The 17,452-nt window shown below is 49.4% G+C and overlaps 1 protein-coding gene across 2 annotated transcripts; it reads right to left on the bottom strand.

The window, feature by feature from the left end:
- Positions 1-220: 220 nt before the first annotated feature.
- On the bottom strand, positions 221-15,851 carry PKM (pyruvate kinase M1/2). Of its 2 annotated transcripts, none has more exons than XM_080395970.1 (11): positions 15,827-15,851; positions 15,446-15,615; positions 14,997-15,088; positions 11,910-12,041; positions 11,499-11,685; positions 10,724-10,994; positions 9,926-10,076; positions 8,331-8,483; positions 3,999-4,165; positions 1,613-1,794; positions 221-1,029 (listed from the first exon to the last, which is right to left on the bottom strand). In XM_080395970.1, exons 2-11 carry the CDS (start codon positions 15,594-15,596, stop codon positions 923-925), a joined length of 1,593 nt encoding a protein of 530 aa, XP_080252096.1. In that variant the 5' UTR covers positions 15,597-15,615; positions 15,827-15,851; the 3' UTR covers positions 221-922. The 2 variants fall into 2 exon arrangements, with proteins under 2 accessions (XP_080252096.1, XP_080252095.1); XM_080395969.1 differs by lacking the exon at positions 3,999-4,165 and adding an exon at positions 4,668-4,834 and having other exon boundaries at positions 15,827-15,850.
- Between the last annotated feature and the right edge of the window lie 1,601 nt (positions 15,852-17,452).

The raw sequence follows: 17,452 nt of genomic DNA, 5'->3' as shown, positions 1-17,452 counted from the left end.
AGGAGCGGAGCCAGGCGAGAACCCGCCCCTTAAAGGGGCCGCGCACGCCCGTGCGCTGCCCTGGCGCCGGGCGGGCCACAGCAGGGAGCGGGGGCGGCCCCGAGCTGGAGCAACGGCAGCAGGGCGGGCGGCAGGTGCCCTCCCGGCAGGCTGAGGCAGGAGCAGGACCCCGACCCCCGCCCTTCCCCCCTCCCAGCCCGAGGCACAGGGCAGGCCGGTCGGTGCTTCAGCTTCTCTTTATTGATGAACAGTGGTGCTCTGCCGCCCCGGGGGCCGTCGGAGTGCGGGGGGGGGGGGAGGCTCAGGGCGGGGAAGAAACACGACTAACAGGGATGGCGCTGCGAGGGGAGCACGGGAAGCTCTTTGCACACAGGTGGAGCGTGCTGGGAGCCAACACCTTCTTCTGCCCCCAGCCCTGGAAACCACCCACTGGGTGCACCTTGGACTTGGTCTGCGGGGAGGGCTGTGGCTGGGACAGCGGGTGGCTGCATAGGAGGGGGGTGCGCAGCAGCTCGTGGAGTGTCTCAGCAGAACCACTGCCCACAGGGCACCCGTCCCCGTCCCCTTCCCCAACACCCAGATCAAGGGGCAGCAGGGGAAGGGTGCGCGCAGGCTGAGGGCAGGCCCTGTGCGCAGAGGGCTCCCAGCAGCACGCAGGAGCCTCCTACACTTGCTCCAAGGTACGTCAGGGCAGGACTTCACTACAGGAAGAGGTTTTTAAAAAAACTAAACACTTCAAGTATATTTTTTCTTTAGTGATTTAAGGTCTCTTCCCCCTGCTGCTACTGCACTGGGTGGTGTTTAGCAACCTACATCCACTCTAGGGACAAGAACAGCGCAAGCTACGGCTGGTCTAATGCAAGGGGAGAGGGGAGCGGAGGGGAAGGGGGAAGGAAGGTGGTTGCTGGTTGCAGCCAGTCGTTCAGGGAACAGGCACCACACGCATGGTGTTGGTGTAGCCAGAGCCAGGGCGCCAGCCCGTCAGCACGATGACCAGGTCACCGCTCTTGAAGAACCCACGTGCTTTGCCTAGGAGAGAAGAGAGGGAGGCATCAGAAGCTCAGGTCCCACTGCCACCAGCTTGCCACATGGCAAGCCTGTCACCCCCTCCCCAGGCCACTCAGGTGCAGAGGGGGGCAGGCAGCCTGTCCCACAGCAGCCACAGCTCTGGGTCGGTATTAGGATCCTGTACTCCTGGCTGCCCACCCATTGGGGACCCTTTGCCTCTGCTCAAGCCCCTCTGCAGTACGGAGTGTGAAATTCAACAGCACAGGAGTTGCAGAGGAGCTGGAGAAAGGAGTCTCCTCACTCCGGGCTTTGCTTCTCTCACAGGAGCAAGGAGCACCACAGTTCAAGCACTTGAGGTGGCTGTTAATCTGGTTGTCTGCTGGAACCTATTTTAAGGCAGCTGTGACAAACGCACTGTCCCATTTCCCAACCGGATGCACTTGTGCTTATGCAACTACCATTTCCCCATTTCCCAACTGGATGCTGTTACCACACAGGTAGCCAGTTACTCTCGCTTGGTCACCTGTCCCCACCAGTAACCCCAACAGCACCACCACAGCCCACCAGCCCGTTCCCCACGTGAGGCTAGCGCAGCATCACTCACCAACGTTCATGCCCAGGTTCACACGCAAGTCCACATCCTCCGCCCAGGAGTCATGAGCTGGTTCTTTGCACAGGACTGGGAAGATGCCCCGGTAGAGGTGAGCCTGGCGTGCCGTCTGGTCATTGCGGGTCACGGCGATGATGGGAGCCCTCGGGCGGTACCGGGACACCAGGTGCGCTGACCTAGAAGGAAACCACACCAGGAGGTGAAGCACCACGCTGCAGGCACAGCCACCTGAGGAAGCCTGTGTACAGCCAACGGGAGCACAAGCAGCAGCAAGGTTTGGCTGTCACCCTGGAGGGCTCCACAAAACCCCTGGAGGGACACAGAAGATGGCCACAGGAGATGCTACAAGAGCCAAGCTCACCAACGAGCCAGATGCTCTGCTGAATTCTCAATTAGGCAACTGGACAGACCACCACCAAGAGCAGTCTGGCCCCTGGTGAAATTCACCTTGCCTCCAAGTTTAGAAAGTGCCATCTGGGTGTTTTGGTCGCAAAAACAAGCCTTTATTTGTCTCTGTTGCTATGTTAAGGTGGCGAGGTGCCATTTATTCTGGCCTTGGCATCTCAGTGGGGGTCCCTGCAAGTTCCCTCTGTTTTGAGGAGCTCCCGGTCTATGGGATGGGAAGTGCCCATGCCAGCAGCACTCCCCAAAGCTTGCCAAGGAGGAAGCCATTTGCCTCCCAGCCACGTTCACCTGCTGAAGCCAGCAAACAGGCCGGCTCCTCCATAGAGCTCCGCTCTTGCGCCCAACAGGAAGCGAACACAACAGAGGCCAAAATGGGAAGACAGGCAGAGTCTCCTTAAAATAGCAAGCAGCACACCCTGGGTGGGGACTACGGCTTCCCTTTCCCCAGGCACTGCTTGCCGAGGGCATTGGCAAATAAATGGAGGTTAAACCTGCAAGGCACTGGCATTTACAGCTCCATCTTTCTGATGAGCGTGCCGGTACCTCCACTAGTAGCTTTTGCAGCCTTGTTTCGTGGAGCCAAACTCTGCAATATTCAGATTCAAAGATCGCTGCTTAAGGTAGGCAGTAGCAGTCTGCTTGAAGCACCCAAACACACGTGCCACCTCTCAGACAATCCTTCCCACACTGTCCAAGAAATCTCCTTGTAGCTCTAGGAGATCCAGGTACTCAAAGGCCGTAACAGAATCCACAGCTAAAAATATTCAAATATCAGAGTTCAAATCTCTTTCAAAAGGTCAAGTGTAAGACTGGAACCTTTTACAAAGAAATATTAGAAGCACGAGGGTATCCAGAAACTCAGTGCTTGCAGTCACTCCTCAGCTCTGCAGAAAGTGGCTGCTTCAGATCATTTTAAGCTGTAAATTTAGGTGAAGGATTCACCGGTGGTCCAGATCTTCAGGGAGACCATGCCCAGTGCATATAATCACATCTCTGATGCTGCGCTATGTTTTTGGTCTGAATCCAGTGCAAGAAATTCAGATTGTCTTCCAGAAAGAATTCTGAGACTTATGGTCAGACATGCTTTGACTGGGCAGCCCAAGTTCCTCTAGATGAAAAATTGGATCAGCAAGGCTTCAGCTCCCTTTCCAAAACTGGAAGAGTGAGTCTCTACTCAGCAGTTGTCACTGTCACTGGACAGGAATCCCAGACTATATAGTTCCAGTGCATCTGCGTCGTTGTCTCTCAACTGCAGCCAAGGCACCGAGCTCACCTGAGTGCAGGCAGCACTTGGCTGCTGGGTGCCTGCCAGAGGCCTGCCTGTTCAGCAAGATTACGTGCAGGCAGGCATAACGAAGCCTGCAAGAGAAAATTCCCAAGACTTTCAGTTTCCCTGCCTAACAATTATAGGCTAAGCAGTCCCTCTTTGCCCGTTGGGCTTAGGCAAGCAGGACTGATGCCCAAAAGGTTCAGCAAGGGACCAATAATTTGGATGCTACTACAAAATCCGAGACCTTGATTTAAAAAAACAAAAACAAAAAATCCAAAAAAAAAAAAACCCAAAAAACCCCCACAGATTCTGCATCCACTGAGCTTGTGTCTTACTGTTAAATGGAGGATTTCTTGCCAAGAAGTCTGAATCGAAGCTGCAACATTTATTTCCCCTTGACTCTTCCAGCCAGCGCTGCTGGCAGAGATGCCATTTGCAACAGCAAGGGGAGGCAGGGCTTGGTGCTGATGCCACACTGGCAGAGGCCGGCTGAGGAACTTGGAGGTTACGTATGTGCAGATGTCCAAGATGTCTGCCCATCTCCTGAGGAACCAGCACTGCAGGCAGGCGGCCTGGGCTCTCAGTTGCTGCCAAAACCAGGGCTTCACTGTGACAGCTCTAGTCTTTCAAAGCCATCTTTTTGAGTCTACTTCCCCCACCCTGTCACAAAATGGGCTTGATCTGAGGGAACCTGTCACCTCCTACCTTCCAGACTTGGTGAGGACAATAATGGCCCCACTGCAGCACTTGAAGGACGCTTCCACAGCGCCAACAGCAGCAGCCTCCGTGGGATCACAGTTCAGGGAAGTCAGACGACGCAGTTCCTCAAACAACTGCCTGTGAAAGATGGCGGCTTCGGCCTCCCGGGCAATCTATAAGAGCAACATGCGTTCGGGAAGACAACACTCACGTCAGTCACTCAGGGCAGCACAGGGCAAGGTGAGGTGCTCTATCAGGAAGGCGTCACACAAATACCATCAGCTTTTGACAGTAACAGTTACCAATCAGCAAGCCCAGATTTAGTTCAGCACGCTGTGGTGACGGCCACAAGGCTCAGCCACCTGAGCCGCACACCCTTACAGAGGAACCATTCAGTTTTCAAGGTTTCTTTTCCAAATTGGTGGCACCTACTGAGTCACCTCATCCTGCCAAGCCCACACTCAGGTGACATTCATGCCAACTGCCAGGCACTCTCGCTCTGCTCCTGCCTACCTGGAGTCCCTCCCTGCCACACAGAAGTCAACTCAGACCACAGCAGTTATGCAAGGCTGATACCGAAGCAGTGAGCTGCTTGCTTAATGTCTGCAGTGTTAGAAGGGAGCATGCTTTTGCTCATGGAACGTACTGGCACCAAGCCCCCTCTCGGAGCCCTACCTGCCAGACTCGGTCAGAACTATCAGGGCTGGAGCTAAGCACTTAAAAGAGGCCTCCACTGCGCCTACTGCCATGGCATCGGCAGGGTCCCTGTTGTTAACATTGAGGCGGAAAATTTCTTCAAACAGCTGACGATGAAACATTGCGGCCTCAGCCTCACGAGCTATCTGCAGGCCCGAGTAAGAGGGAAGGAGAAGAAAACAGGAAAGAAAAAGAAGGAAAGATACACCAGAGTAACATGAGATCACTTTCATTTGCTTGATTGTCATAGTAATGCATGCAAGAGGATATCAAAGGTCAAGCTGTGAAACTCTCTTTGGCTCTCAGGTTGTCAGTTTGGTGAACGCAACCCAGTCTAACATGCCACAGCCGCGCTGGCTGGCCCACCACACTGTTTAACTGGTAGGCCCTGGTCACTGGGCAGGCCTTTCAAAGGTGGCATTCTTGCTGTCTTTTTAAGTCCTTTCAGAACAGGCAAACACAGATTGCTTTTCAAGGACCAGAGCAAGCCAGCTCAGAGTGAGACTGCGCTGTGCGGCGGCTGTTTATTACTTCCTCAAGAGACTCTCACGGCATCTACCAACCTGCTGATGGTCCTGCCTACAGTTCCTCAAGAGGAAATCTCTGTAGCTCCATGACCCCACACCACACAGCACAGCTGGAACTCTCTTTGTGGAGCCAATATGCAAGCAATGCAGTTTCAACAACAACCCTGAAGTTGGGAGACCATCTCCTTCAGCTTCATTAGGTTTAGTTTAACTTGAGAGCCAATGAAGTTTCACCTCAAGGTGCTACACCAACTTCCCTTTCGGTATAGAAGAGATCAATAGGAAGAGGACTTCCTTTTATAGGGTTGTCACAGCCTGTATGTTGGGGTGTCTGCACCATGCCAGACAAGAGGTACAGGCACGACCAAAGGCCTTCTGTTCAGGCCAAGCACTTGCAACAGGTTCAGTAACCTATTCATCCCAGTATGCTGGGAGTCGCTCACATTTAAAAGACAGCTCTCATTAACATAAGGTTGTACTAGCCCCTGACAACCCAATAAAGGTGCCTTGCAGAGACTGGAAAAGCATGCGAAGGTTGATCATCTTTTCAAGGACAACTTCATCCAGTTACTTCAGAAAAGTGAGCAGCTGCTACACAAAGCATGACAAGTTTACATTTAAGCAGAGGCTGAAGTGCCATAATAGGGAAAGCTCTGTAGTTAGACCCCTTCCAAATAAGAATTTTGCTTCTCTAGTGTTAATGAATTATTTTATGTGATGCTAGGAATTATCCCTCTTCCAGAGATATCAGTTTAAGCCAAAGTAGTTAAGTATCTTATGTCTAAAAATAACAGGACATATGTGACAGGCAGGAACAGCAGTCCAGTGCCAACTCTAGTCCTGAGGCAGTCAGTTTTGTTGCTGCAGGCTTTACACTTGCCATTAGATAAAATGGAAGTATTTGCCTCAGAAACTTACTCCAAGAACAAGAGCCAGGCAGTTTATTCTTCAGCTCCTGCTACAAAGGTAGGCCACTCTGCATAACACCCAGAGTGAACCTGAGTTTAGAGGGAAACCTGCATTCCCCAGTTCTTACAGGGTATGCGTACACACCTCTGCTTTGACAGTGGCTGCAGAAAGGCACAGAAATTCTTAATTCCACAGCACAGCTGGCTTCAGTCATACAAAAATGGCTCAAGGGTTTCCAGTTGGTACACAGGTGGAGATACCACCGTGGAGGCAGGACAAAGGAAAACAGAAAAGCCATTTAAGCCTTGTCCCCATTAGACAGCAGGGCCAGCGTGGCATTTGAAAACAACTGCGGATCATGGACTGGAATTGGAAGGGAGCAGGCAGGAAACAGCCTGCCCCATGTTTGAAAGCTTGCTACTAAACTCAAAGCAGACAGCATTTTTGCCATAGAGATGCCATCCACTGAAGAGCAAGCTCGTTTCTACAAGGCTAGCTGGAAGGGGATCACAAAGCAAAATGACTACAGGCCAGGGATAGGCAGGTCAAGCCTTTTAGAGAGGTGCACGGATACTACAGAGCGCAGACCCTGATTCAGTATCACAGCCCACATTTGCTGCCAGCACCTCAGTACAGAGGGAGCTTTCCCTGGAATACTCCGACAGCAGCACTGGATTAACAAATATATAAAACCAAACTGACACCAGTTTCAGGCCAGGCATTGCATACCGGAGCTGCTCTTTACCAGGGATAAGGTGATCTCTCCCTGCTATGACTGCTTGACCGCTTCAGATCAAAATATTTATCTGCTCTGGCCATGCTGCAGATTTTCAGACCATGGTTATTCAGGGCACTATTGCTGGGCAGGGGTCCTCTCAACTAACGCCAAATGAATTAGCTTAGAAGAAAGATCCTGACTGTATGGGAACGTGCTCCCACCATCACAGAGTGAGCACCTTGCTGTCTGCACCACGTTACATGAAATAAAGTGAATCTGTATTTAATCTTCTGCACAGAGGGTTAAAGCCTTCAGCATTTCTCCAGGGGCCTGGCAGAGCGGACACCACTGTCCTCAGGTCTGCAGGGAGAAGGAAGCATGCACAACAGATCCTGAGCTCAGGATACAGGTACCATACAGCCTGCCTGATTCTAAAAATTAATGCCAGAATGGAAACCCAGGTGTAAGGTTTGCTGCAGCAAGTTTCTAACTCCTGGTAGAAAGTCAACCCTTGTGATTTAGGGAGTGAAAACTGAGGAAGAACCTTTTAGGTGCACCGTTAGCATTCAGCCTGTAAACCAGCAGTCACTGCCCAGTAACTTACCAAGGCATTTTGCATTTCCCACAGGCAAAAAACACCACTCCATATTGACAAGTTAGAGGTAAAAGATATTTACATAATGCACTGCAAACACACACTAGCTGAGTTGATTAATCTATATAACCTGAATTGCAAATAAAACTGGTGAAGAGTTATCACTGCTGTGATTCACAGCACTGGTAACTGGGGAAAAGCAACACTTTTAAATACTTGACATCAGGCTTTTTATCAGCTGAAACGCGAGCTGGGTGAACTCAAAGCAGAGCAGAGGTTTCTGGCAGTTTGGGCATGCAAAAATATGGTGCTGTCAGTACTCATGCAGCAAACACCCCCAACACCAAGCACACCAGGTGCTGAATGCAACAGTGCTGTAAATCAGACTTGCAAACCTCCCCCACCCCTCATGGAGAAGTCAGCCAATACCTTTCATTACCTAGAGATAAACAGCTTAAGCAGCTCCTTGACCTTGGAGAAGTTTAAGGCATTTAACATGCCACAATGAATAGGGCATTTGAAGAAACTCATACCAAGGTAACAGTAAAAACCCCTTTACCCTGCCCCTAAACAAAAAAAACAAACAAAACAAACAAACAAAAAAACACTAGCTGGAGAAATCTGAAGTTTTAGATTTCAGAGCACTACAGAGTAGTTCTCCGCTCTGCCTGACAATAGTTTGGAGCACACAAAGTGAGGTTTCAGACCTGTAGGACCATGCTAGGTCAAGAAAAACCCACAGCAGGTGTGTGAACAAAGAAAGCAGTCCAAAGTAATGATAGGTGCTGCCATCTAGCACCACACAGATGTGTATCTTCAGGTGCCTGGCTGAGACAGAAGATGCAGGACAACCTGTGGGAGCAGCTCCCCACCAGAGCAAAGACAGTACTCACAGCATGCTGCATGCGCACAGCCTCCAGCGGGTAGTCTCCCTTGGCGGTCTCTCCAGAGAGCATGATGCAGTCTGCTCCATCCAGGACGGCATTAGCAACATCGCTGCCCTCAGCACGGGTTGGGCGAGGCTTCTTGATCATGCTTTCCAGCATCTGGAAGAGAACAAATCCAAAGAAATCAAGACACTGCAGAAGGAAGCAGCTGCTTTTTCACGAGTGCACCTCAATACACTCCACGGACAGGGCAGAAGATAGGATGAAGCCTAAGGACTCCGGGAGAAGACTTCTGTGGGTCCAGGGCAGAGAGCAGCCTGGTCCCTAACAAGCTTTGAACTCAAGTATCTACCAGCAAGAAAAACAACCCATTTATAAATTTTGTACCTGTTCTAGATTTACTCCTTTTCCAGGGAGATTTAATCCACGCAACATTACAGACACAATACTCCAATGTTTCAATTTAATTTTTCAGCACAGGGCTTGGTCCAAGGAACTCTCAGCTCTCTAGAGCCAAGGATTACATTAGACATCTTTACAGAAGCTCAAATCCAGCCACATGTTCCCAAATTAGCATCTAGGAGTTTTGTTTTTTCCGCCTAGAAATAGGTATACAGCAAGGTCTGCACCAACTAAAGCCATCTTCATCCAACACAAGATTTCAAGTTCCTTATATTACGTACAGGCTAGTAAACTCACAACAGCTACCACCACCACCTCCTAAGCGCCCACTCTGAAGAGAGAGGAAAACCTCTGAAGAGCTTTCCATGAGGTCAGCCCTTCCCACCCCCTTCTCCCAGAAGCTAGTGTAACTCCACACACCAAAGCCTGGCCAGCTCTCCTATCCCCCTCAGGTGCTCAACTTTTTTCCGGCTGCAGCTCACCACTGGGCAAACAGCACTTATTTCCTCATGAAACACCACCTGGGGCAGCATTTCTGTAGCAATACAGGAAGAGGAAGGAGCACATGCCACTGTAAATCCAGGACCTTGTCTGACTCTACTGTCTTGAGACAGATTTCACCTCCACAGGCTGCGCACAGAGCAAGCACAGGCAGGCGAAAAAAAAAAAAAAAAAATCAGCCCTCCCAGCACCTGAGGACTGTCCACACATGATCCCTACTGGAACCAGTGAAGCTGAGCATCAGCCCTCCCTCACTCACTAGCAGCTCCCAGAATAATGAAATGATGGATCTTCTATGCAGTCCCTTCCGACTGCTGCAGCGTGGGCACACCGTATAAGGTACCTGGGAACCTTAGCAAGTCTTCTCTGTTAGACACAGATGTGCTGCTGCAAGATGCCAAGGCAAAGCATGTGCAGTTTTTCTCTGGAATTTTAGTCAGCCCAAAAGGCTTGTACTGCATGAGGTTTTTTGAGGGGTAAAACCTTCAGCAGCCACACAAGAGGTCCTGTAACCTTACTTGCGAAGATCCCAAACACACATTAAAAAGAAGTGCCTCAAGATAAGCTATGCAGCTATGAGAAAAACCTCTTTGCTCTTGGCATCTCACCCTCCAGCAAACGCCAGCAAGCCGTGACAGCTACTGAGTCACACCCTGCCAGACTCCAGCAGTTTGAAGCTAACACTGCGTTTTGAGTACCTGAGTGGCACAGATGACTGGTTTGCCAGCCCTGTTGCAGCGTCCAATCATCATCTTCTGGGCAAGGAAGACTTTTTCAGCAGGGATCTCGATTCCCAGGTCACCACGGGCCACCATAATGCCATCACTGGCCTCCATGATCTCATCGAACCTGACAGCAAGAGAAGAGGTTTGTTACCCTATTTGTTCTGCAGAGCACCTTCCTGTTTGCTCTGTCCCCCCGCTCTGAGAGGGAGCATCATTCTGGAGCATGATATGCAGCTACGCTGTCAGTGCATGAGCTTTCCAGGTGCTATTTTGGTACCCTGTAATGCCAAGGTAAGAGGAAGAAAACCAAGACCAAGTCATAGCACATATAGAGTGCTATGTAAAGCTTTCTAAAGCTATACAAAGACAGATCAAGGGGAGCATGAATTGCTCCCAGATATTTTAGTCTGATAGTTTGTAACAGACTTGGGAATTCCCACACATTAGCTGACCAATTTGCATCCGGAACAGCAAGTTTGAGCTCACACACACTACAAAAAAATACTGCAGATTTTCCAAGGATGCAAGGAGATTGTGACACTGTCCCCATGAGCTCAGGGTGCGTGACAGTTACTCTGTTCATACTGTAGCCACATCAAGTCACACACACACGGCATTAACCAATGGCTCACACCACCACCTTGTTACTCGGACTGGTAAGTTTGCTGCTGCTGGCAAGCCAGAGAGCAGGAGTTTTGACTAGTGTGAAAGGCCTTGTTCTTTCATTGACACAGTGGGGCAAGCCTAAAATGTCACCTGCAAAAAGCTCACCTGCGCACACCCTCATGGTTCTCAATCTTGCTGATGATCTTTATGTTCTTTCCCTTTTCCCCTAGCACCTTCCTGACAGCGTGGACATCAGCAGCTTTGCGGATGAAGGAAGCAAACACCATATCCACATTCTGCTCCACACCAAATTTTAGGTCCTGAATGTCCTTTTCAGAGACTGCAGGCAGGTCAACTGCAGCACCAGGCAGGTTCACTCCCTTCTTGCTGCCAAGCATGCCACCATTCTCAATCTCTGTCACGACATAGTCAGTGCCTGAAACAGAGGCATTCCCACGGTCAGTGTTTATTGGGAAGCTCCCCAACACCAGCTCCCACACCACCTCCCTGCCTGAGAACAGCAGTGCCAGCAGCAACTGCGCATGATAAGCAGCACATCACCGGTCTCTTCAGAAGATTTATCTAACACACAAGCTTGCAGTTTCCCTATGGGAGCACAGCAGACCGATTTAAAACTGCTTCTGTGCTGTTCTTGGAAAAGATGCCATTTGTTGCTTGTGTGCAGGAGGCTGGGAAAGCCCCCTCCAAAAAAAAAAAAGCTGCCAGGTTGCACTTCTGTACACAGGAGCCCTGAATACCAAACAGAGCACCCCAAAAGCCTCACCTCCATCTTACTACACATTCTGGGATTATAGGCAATATCTCGCTGCTAATTGTATGTACTCTAACATACAATTGCAAGCTAAACCAGTTACTGGAAGGAAAGCACAAATATGCTCTGAGGAAAAAAGCAGGCATAGCTGGAACAGAGATTACCAACCTTTCTCCTTAACCAGCAAGGAAATCAGACCATCATCCACATAGATTTTGCTGCCTACTTCTACAACCTTGGTGAGATTCTTGTAGTCCACCCACAGCACATTCTCATCACAGTTCTCCATAAAGGCATTATCCAGGGTCACTTTGAGTGATGCACCCTTCTTCAGCTCCACTTCTGCTGTGCCACTCTGTGTCAAAACAGCCATGCATTTCAGCAAAATCAGTAAAAAGCAGCACACAACCACCTTACAACCTGCAGCAGTTTGTCAAAACTTCTGGTAGGTAGTTCATTACCTCATTCCCCAGAAACATTTTTGTTTGGAAAAGGCCACAGGCATAAAACACTATCTAATCTTGCACAGTGGGGAAAAAAAAAAAAAAAAAAAAAAAACCACACCACAAAAAAACTTACTCCCTTAATGAGTCCAGTTCGGATTTCAGGTCCCTTAGTATCCAGTGCAATAGCCACAGGTCTGTAGGTGATGGGATCAGAGGCAAAGCTCTCTGTAGCTTCTCGCACATTCTTGATTGTGCCCTCATGATACTGGCAAGGAAAGAGATGGAAACATTCAGGTCACTTTTACTCCACCACTTATGGAAAGTATCACTACGCACCCTAAACACTACCCAAGCTGACAGCTCTGCTCTCACATTATGCTCAATTTCAGTTCTAGCTTGAGAATTTTATTCAGACTAGGCTTCCAAAAAACCAAGAAAGAGGATACAAAAGCCTTCCCCACATGAAACAGCCTGGCAGTTATCTAGCTCTGCCTTCAGTGCCCCCAGTTCTAATCCTAGAAGGACAACTCAAGGAGAGCATCCAGGCACTCGGCTGAAGTGATTTTCCATCAGGACATACACTTGCCATTCGAAGGTGGCCCACCAACCAACAGGCCTTTGGGAAGAATGTTTTCAAAAGCTTTGCTGAACACCTGCCTATTCAGCATGGCAAAACACTGGCAGCACTGGCAGCTAGGCGATTATGTGCATGGGAAGATTCCTGAATGCCAGAAGGACAGCACAGCTAAGCAACTGCCCCACATGGCTGTTCTGCTCCCGTCAGAGCATGGAAGGGAGGATGCCATTCTCTGCATTGCCAACTCCCCCACAGACTGCCAGCCTGACCCCTCTTATCAGTCCCACAGGCGAGCAGATGGACAAGCTTTTTTAGAACTCTTTGGCTTACATTTCCCCTAAAGATAAAGAGGACGTTATCCACTTAAGTATTTATGTTTTATTTTGAGAGCCAAAGAAATCACAGCTAGAAGTTCAAGACTCCAGCAGCACCATGCACCCAACCTCCAAATTTTCACATGTGCAAAAGCAGTTTACTAGTGCTGCCAGTTTCCCACCCCAACTACCACAAATGCGCTTCAGATGACCAGCAGATCAGTTTACTTTACTTGCTTAAACAACATTAAGAGATAACCTTGACTGCAAATTGTGTAACACTTGACAGAGTTTTGTAGATAAGAAATACCCCTTCCCCTCTGTGCCACAGGCCAACAGCCTTTGACCTGACTCACCTGGGAACACTCAGCTCCTCCCACACCACTCACCCCCTCCGCAGGAGCCCCACACACTGACTTCAGCGTGGTAGGGATAATAATCCAGTGCCAGGAAGCCAGGGCCGGAAAAAGCCGTGCTAAAGTTTGTCTGCATGCTCTCAGCCAGAGATATACCACAACCCCTAACTCTTTAGAGAAGGAAAAATTATTTTTTTTTATTGATTGACTGTGCAAGTTGGGACTGAGAAGGCCTCAACTCTTCCAATAACCACAGCCTAGAAGGTTACAGTATAGAAAATCTGCCCGAACAATGCTATTACATTTCTCTGGGCCCAGTCATCGTGATTTCTCATTTTTAGTTTGACAGCGAGGTCTAACTGCCTTCTGTCTAGAGAGTCTGACTTCCTGAAGTTACCTATGCAGAACAGGAATGCAAGCAGAACTGGAAATAAAAGCAAAGTTTTTTCTATATTAAAGGGTGGCAGCCAGGTGTCAAAGCACATCTGTTAAAAGTTTAAGCCCTGCTGAATGCTTTGGGGTGGATGTAAAAACAGAAGCACTCGACAGATAAAAACTCTTTGGGGCTTCACTGGAAACTTAAGTGTTCTGGAAGAACCAGGAGGGAACTCAAGACTGGCTACGGCTGACAGTCAAACTCAACAGGAGGTGACAGCAAGACCAGACTCCGCTGTAATTTAACTTCATCTGCATGAAATGTGCAATTAGACCTCACACAAAGCAGAAAGCCACAGTACCTGTCCTTGACCTCAGCTAACAAATACACAAACCACAGCAGCAGCTCCACTGAGCAGTAACAGTGTGAAAATTCCGAGTTTCAGTCTGGCCACCAACTCTGTGACGAACCACCCACCTGGCCCACAAGCCAACCAGCTGCAGGATTTGACTACCGAGAGGCAGGGTTACTCCACGCTACCCTCTCTTTAGGCAGATTTTGCTAACTGCAGCCCATGCACTGACACTATCCACGGCGTTTAGTCAAGGTCTGATGGCCGTCTGCAGTTAAGCATCAGACCTTTCAATTTTGACAGTGCCCTGTGGCCTTTAAAGGCCACAAGGGTGAGAGGCCAAGCTGTTACACACCACGAGGTCCACGGTTCAGTAAGTAAAGACACCTACAGCTGCTACTGGCTACCATCTGACATTTCGTAAGCTGGAGGGCCGCCAGGGTGAAAAAACTCAATGGCAAGGCTCAGAGTGGCATTCCAGGCAACCTGGAATAGGATCCTTGGCTCCTCCAGTACCGCTGAGGACCTCTTCTATTTATATCAGTAAGGGCTCATCTGCCACAAACAGTGTTGATTTCTTTTGACCTTATTCTTATAAGCTCACCGCACCACCTCCCAAGTACTGGTGTGCTAGCTTCATGACTGCCAGGAACACAACCAGGGCAGCCGGTTAGCCAAGCAAATCCAGGAATTAAATTCTTTGAACTAGGCACAGTAATTACTTCCAATCACTAACAGTATCCTTTTGAGACAAGGTTATTCATTGATCGCCTGCTTGCAAAACCCTCAGCAACAAATCAAGCAAGACCAGCCACTGATAGTTGTGTACTTGTGCAGTGGTGCTCAACAAAAGAGGGACAAATGTCCTCAGCTTCTGCTATTAACTGAGATGCAGCTGCCCTGTACAGCTAACAGGACAGGAGGAAGAACTGAAGGATTTCATGGCAAGCAGCTGGCACACAAGTGTCATATTCAGGTACCTGGCTCCCCGGTACAGAAGGGTGTGGAACCAACCCGAACTGCTTTCAATACAGCTCAGAAAGCACACTTAAATATTACCAGCAATTACAGAGGCTCGGTATGTACAACCAGCATGCTTTCCCCAAAAGCAGAGCTAAGTTTCACCTTCCCACACTAAGGCTGGTCTGGACAAAGCTGGATTTCCCTCTTTCCTGAGGGACAGGGTCAGCAGGCACAAACACACAGCCCCGGCTGGGCCCATCCCAGCTCAGAGCTCACCCTTACCTCATGGGTGCCATGAGAGAAGTTGAGCCGGGCAACATTCATTCCAGATTTAATCATTTCCTTCAGCTTCTCCACCGAGCGGGAGGCTGGGCCTAGGAGAAAGAAATAGTTTGAATATTAACTTTGTAAAAGTAATGAGATAACCCACACAAGCCAGGCTGCTTCATGTGGAAGAGAAATGGATGCAGACTTGCTAAGCGCTGAAGCAGTCCATCTCTACAGCAGCAAAGATTGTTTTAACGTGCCTTGAGGAGCACAGCAGATTTCCCTGGCTACTGTATTTGCTCCTAGCAATAACACAGGTTAGGCAGACATAGGAAAATGATATTCTTTCAACACACAATTTCATCCCTGGCAAGGGATGAAAGATGAAGCCTTCTCGCAAATTTCTCAAGTTTCACCAACACAGGGGTTTCACAGCTGCCGTTCTCGATCTAGGAATCACCTACCGATGGTGCAGACGATGCCGGTGTTTCTCGCAATGGTTGGCTCTGAGTCAATGTCCAAGCGGCACATGTGTTCCAGGAAGGTGTCCGCCATGGCAGCATGCAGCTGCTGGGTCTGAATGAAAGCAGTCCCTGCATCATGGTGCTTCGACATCGTTGCTGGAATCCTGTGTCTACAAGAGAACAAAGCGGTGCCAGGTTTAGGAATCACCAGACTCGCTCATCAGGTGCAGACACCTACACACCCACGTGATGAATATGGAGGTAACAAGAAAGCTGCTACTGGGTCAAGCTATCTTTATGTTCCTATTTGAGAGTCGTAGATACAGGCAAGACACACTTCTATTTCCATGTCATCCCCCACGTACACCACCCAAAGCTCACCTGCCTTCTATGCAGATGTTCCCTTCATAGCTTCTCTTCATTGCCAGTCTTCCCTTGGAGCTACACAACGCAACAAAATTCAAGCACTTGAGTGTGCAGGCAGAGATTCTGCCTCCTCCCTCCCAGCTCTTGAATCATTTCTCCTACAGGCCTCGACTGTTTCCCATTGCAACTGGGGACCAGGGCAGCTTGGTGCTAGTGTGACTGCAGATATGCTCTTACACAGGCAATCTTCTGCTGAGAAGCACCTAATCATGGCAAAGTCTGCCTAAGCTTAAAACCCATCCTTCAAACCTGTACAAGCAAGTAAACTTGAGCTGATTTAAACACACCATCTTGGCAGAGAACATGTAAGAGACTGAAGGTTTCTTTAATATGCTCAAGGTCCCTCTTCAACTGAAAAGGCCAGGGGTCTTCCCCATCCCCTGCATTCCCCCTCATCCAGGGCCACAGAAAACCACCACAAGATTTAAAACTGGGTTGGTTTTTTTGTTTAGTTGGGTTTTTTCTTTTCCAAATTTTGGATAAAAAAACCTGTCTGAATTCAAGCTGCTTGCCCCTACAGGACTCGAGCATCTGCACAACAGCAGGCAGAGCCTGCAGCCCCAAGAAGAACCCCAAGTGGAGCTTAACTGTCCACAGGAATGGGAGGACACTCATTTCCCAGCAGCGCTGGTGCCCCCAGGCATTTCTAACTGCACACCTCAGGCTGCAATACAATCATTTCCTCAAGCAGCAGTGGCAGCTAAAAGCTGTTTGTCCTCTTCAACCTGCCCAGGCTAGACTGCTGGTGTTCAAAAAGAGAGTGATGTAATGTAGTGGCTACTGGCATGGGCAGATCACTAGTTTTGACTTCAAACTTCATCCCCTGGGCATGCAGACGATATTCAAAGCTGGCTGCTCTTTCAACATAAGCTGCCTTCACCTATAAGGTATGCTTTTAGCGCAGCACTTGTAGAGACATGGGCTGCTGCTCAGCCAAAAGCAGGGATAGAGCAGGGGGGTTTTGTTCTGCCTGCCAAGGAGACAAAAAACCCAATCCAATAAATCACAAAATGGTGTTAGCTGCACACACCAGCCAGCTCAGTGTATTCAGCTTTGAAACAGAGGCACTAATAAACCCAAAAGCTTTGCCAAAGCTAGCAGGGCTGACCAGAACGAAGCCATGCCTCTAAGGAACAGGCAGGGAGATGCCCTGCCAGCCTGCCACGCAGAGGCTCTGTTCGAGCCGACGCTCCTCCCCTCCGCACTTCTGCTCTGCAGACCTTCCCCAGTACGTGCGGATCGTGCAGATCCTCCTGCAGGCGGCCCTGACTCACCATCGCCTCACTCCCATGCCGCATAAAGGAGTCAGGCCAGTGAAAACCATAATTTGCCCTGGCAAAGTCTCCTTTCTCTCAGCCCTGCCAGAAGCTGCTGACTCACCAGAGTCAGTACAAGAAAGTCTGCCCACATAAAAAGCCCGACAAAGTCCCATTATTATAGGAAAATATACTGGTCAGCCCTGAAACACTATGTTTTAGCCCTCTAACACTTGCTGCTGCATCCTCCAACACCTGCAAAGCAGCACTGGCTTCTCTAGATGCCAAAAAAAAAAAATAAGCCTTTGCTGGGAAATCACCTCTA

This window comes from Falco punctatus (genome assembly GCF_963210335.1).
Source record: "Falco punctatus genome assembly, chromosome: 7".
NCBI lineage: Eukaryota > Metazoa > Chordata > Aves > Falconiformes > Falconidae > Falco > Falco punctatus.
The sequence above is the reverse complement of the archived record's forward strand: the minus strand, read 5'-3'. Positions and strand labels throughout refer to the sequence as shown.

Coding starts and splice junctions, on each gene's coding strand:
- PKM (XM_080395970.1), bottom strand. CDS start 15,596: ATGTCGAAGCACCATGATGCAGGGACTGCTTTCATTCAGACCCAGCAG. Junction 10,077..10,723: donor AACCATGAGGGTGTGCGCAG/GTGAGCTTTTTG, acceptor TCTTGCTGTCAG/GTTCGATGAGATCATGGAGG. Junction 4,166..8,330: donor CTGTGCGCATGCAGCATGCT/GTGAGTACTGTC, acceptor TTGCTCTTATAG/ATTGCCCGGGAGGCCGAAGC.